Source organism: Eimeria maxima, genomic scaffold, assembly GCF_000499605.1.
Source record: "Eimeria maxima Weybridge genomic scaffold, Emw_scaff209, whole genome shotgun sequence".
Taxonomy (NCBI): Eukaryota; Apicomplexa; class Conoidasida; order Eucoccidiorida; family Eimeriidae; genus Eimeria; species Eimeria maxima.
This window is the reverse complement of record NW_013563659.1, coordinates 22,219-24,718: the sequence shown is the minus strand read 5'-3', so window position 1 is coordinate 24,718 and position 2,500 is coordinate 22,219. Positions and strand designations below refer to the sequence as shown.

Below are 2,500 nucleotides of genomic sequence, written 5' to 3'. Positions count from 1 at the left end.
GCCTCTGCTGCTGCTGGCATTACGCTTGGCGCTGCGGATGCTGCCACCACTACTGCAGCAACGGCTGCAGCAGCAGCAGCAGCAGCAGCAGCAGAAGGGAGGGAATGCTGTCTTAAGGATTGCTCGCCAATTGCTGATAAACATTTTCATGCTCTTGACCTCATAGCAGCAGCAGCAGCTGCTGCTGCTGCTGCTGCTGCTGCTGCAGCGGGAGTTCCCTGTCTTACAAAATGCACGAGCAGCAGCAGCAGCAGCAGCTAGTGCTGCTGCTAGCAACTGATCTGCTGCTGCTGCTGCCGACCAAAAAGGCGTACAGTTCGCCAACCGCTGCTTCCTCAGCAAGCCTTAGCTAGCTAGCTAGCTAGCTAAATAGTTAGCTAGCTATACAAATGGCTAGCTGAACAGCTAGCTAGCTAGCTAGCTAGCTAGCTAGCTAGCCAGCTGGCTAGCTAGCGTAGGGAGGGCAATGCAGCCTGCAGGGGCAGCCCATAGAGATGTGTTCAGGTGTTGACGCAGTTAGCTAGCTAGCCAGCTAGCTAGCTAGCTAGCTAACTAGCCAGTTAGTCAGCTAGCTAAGTAGCTACAAACAGCTAGCTAGCCAGCTAGCTAGCCGACTCAGCTAGCTAGCTAGCTAGCCAACTAGCTAGACAACTCGCTAGCTAGCTGAATAGGCAACTGGCTAGCTAGCTAGCTAGCTAGCTAACCTATATGTCCACTAGGCTAGCCAACTCGCTAGCTCGCTATAGTGGAGGAAAGGATGGTGCCCTGCCTGCTGCACTTGCTGCATTGGTGCTCCTGTTGCTGTTGCTGCTGCTGCAGCAACAGCTGCTGCAGCAACAGCTACGAGCGCCACGGTGCGGTGCTCTCTGGGTTTTGTTGCCCACCCATGCGGCCGTGCTGCTGCTGCTGCTGCTGCTGCATGCGGTGATGTTTACCGCGGTAGTCAGGGGGTCTCCTGCGGTGCTGCTGCTGCAGCGGGAGGTGGTGGTGCTGCTGCTGCAGCGGATGGTGGTGCTGCTGCTGCAGCGGCACAGGGGCAGGAGGCAGCAGCAGACCAGGGAGAGGAGGAGGGGGGAATCCATGTAAGAAAAGGGGAGGCGGTGGTTGCTGCAGCAGCATTTGCTGCATCTGCTGCTGCTGATGTGGCGGTGGTGGCTGCAGCTGCTGCTGCTGTGGGTGCAGCAAAGCAGGATGACCCATTTGCTGCTGCTGCAGCAAGGCATGACTTAGTTGCTGCTGGTCATGATACAGCGGCGGCTGCGCACTACCTGGAGGTGCTGCTGCTGCTGCTGACGCTGCTGCTGCAGGTATACTACTGCATGCTGCTGTCTGTGGGGTAATGCTATCCCTGCTGTCTACTGGGGATCCAGCAGCAGCAGGAACAGCAGAAGCAGCAACAGGTGCAGCAGGAGCAGCAGCAATAGGTGCAGCAGCAGCAGCAGCAACGGCAGCAGCAGGTGGCTCCTTCTCTATAGGAAGTATTATACGCATGCATGCACCATTAAATGGAGGGACAGCAGCATAAACCCTAGTAGGGGCAGGCAGCCTCTCGGGTATACCTGCTGCTGCTGCTGCTGCTGCTGCTGGCAGCCGCAGCACATTCTCCAACTTCAACAATGAAGACACAATACCTGCAGCAGCAGCAGCAGCAGCAACAGCAGCAAATGCAGCTTCAGCAGCACACTCCGCTTCTCGCTACACGACGCAAGCAGCAGCAGCAACAGCAGCAGCAGCAGCAGCAACAGCAGCAAACGGCTTACGTGTTGGGGGTACGAAAGGACCTGCGGGTTGTGGCTCCCACCACAGCGCCCTTGCCCTCTGCACAGACAACAGACAACGAGGGTTTAGGGTTTAGGGTTTGGACAATATATTTTATATATTTAAGGAGGGTTTAGGGTTTGGATGATATATTAAATTAGGGTTTAGGGTTTAGGGTTTGGAGGACATCGTAGAGAAGGGTTTAGTGTTGAGGGTTTAGGTTTTGGAGGATATATTAAACGAGGGTTTAGTGATTAGGGTTTAGGGTTTGGACGACAACTAGGGTTTAGGGTTTAGGGTTTAGGGTTTAGACTAGGGTTTACTTACTGGGGTTTCATTAGCTTCGTGTCTCTTACGACGGATAGCAAAGCTGTCTCCTCCATCTGCTGCTGCTGCTGCTGCTGATTCTCCTGCTGCTGCTCCTGCTGCTGCTGCTGCACGGAGACCATCACTGCCGCAGTGCTGCGCTTCCTGCAGCAATAACAGCAGCAACAGCAACAGAAAGACACGCATGAGGGTTTAGGGTTTTGTCCTCTAATACTACAAACCCTAAAAAAGGGTTTGTAGTCTATGCTGCATATGCGAGCTAGGGTTTAGGGTTTATGAGGGTTTAATCGAATGCTGCAGTAACGATGCTGCTAGCTAGGGTTTAGGGTTTATTAGGGTTTAATAGAATGGCGGTGATAGAAGGGTCTTCTTCCCCTATCTAGGGTTTAGGGTTTAGGGTTTAGGGTTTACTCGT

The 2,500-nt window shown here is 53.9% G+C and overlaps 2 protein-coding genes across 2 annotated transcripts in view; one reads left to right on the top strand and one right to left on the bottom strand.

Annotated features, from left to right (window-relative positions):
• EMWEY_00021860 (hypothetical protein, conserved) overlaps window positions 1-166 on the top strand; it is a gene marked incomplete at both ends in the record, with an annotated part of 1,574 nt that extends 1,408 nt beyond the window's left edge. The window contains one exon of the mRNA XM_013477873.1: window positions 1-166. This exon is cut by the window's left edge and continues 688 nt beyond it. Coding sequence (XP_013333327.1) covers window positions 1-166 — 166 coding nt within the window.
• Window positions 167-840: 674 nt separating this feature from the next.
• EMWEY_00021850 (hypothetical protein, conserved) overlaps window positions 841-2,500 on the bottom strand; it is a gene marked incomplete at both ends in the record, with an annotated part of 6,577 nt that continues 4,917 nt past the window's right edge. The window contains 3 exons of the mRNA XM_013477872.1: window positions 841-1,631; window positions 2,115-2,229; window positions 2,497-2,500. The exon at window positions 2,497-2,500 is cut by the window's right edge and continues 82 nt beyond it. Coding sequence (XP_013333326.1) covers window positions 841-1,631; window positions 2,115-2,229; window positions 2,497-2,500 — 910 coding nt within the window. The remainder of the gene's footprint in view (window positions 1,632-2,114; window positions 2,230-2,496) is intronic.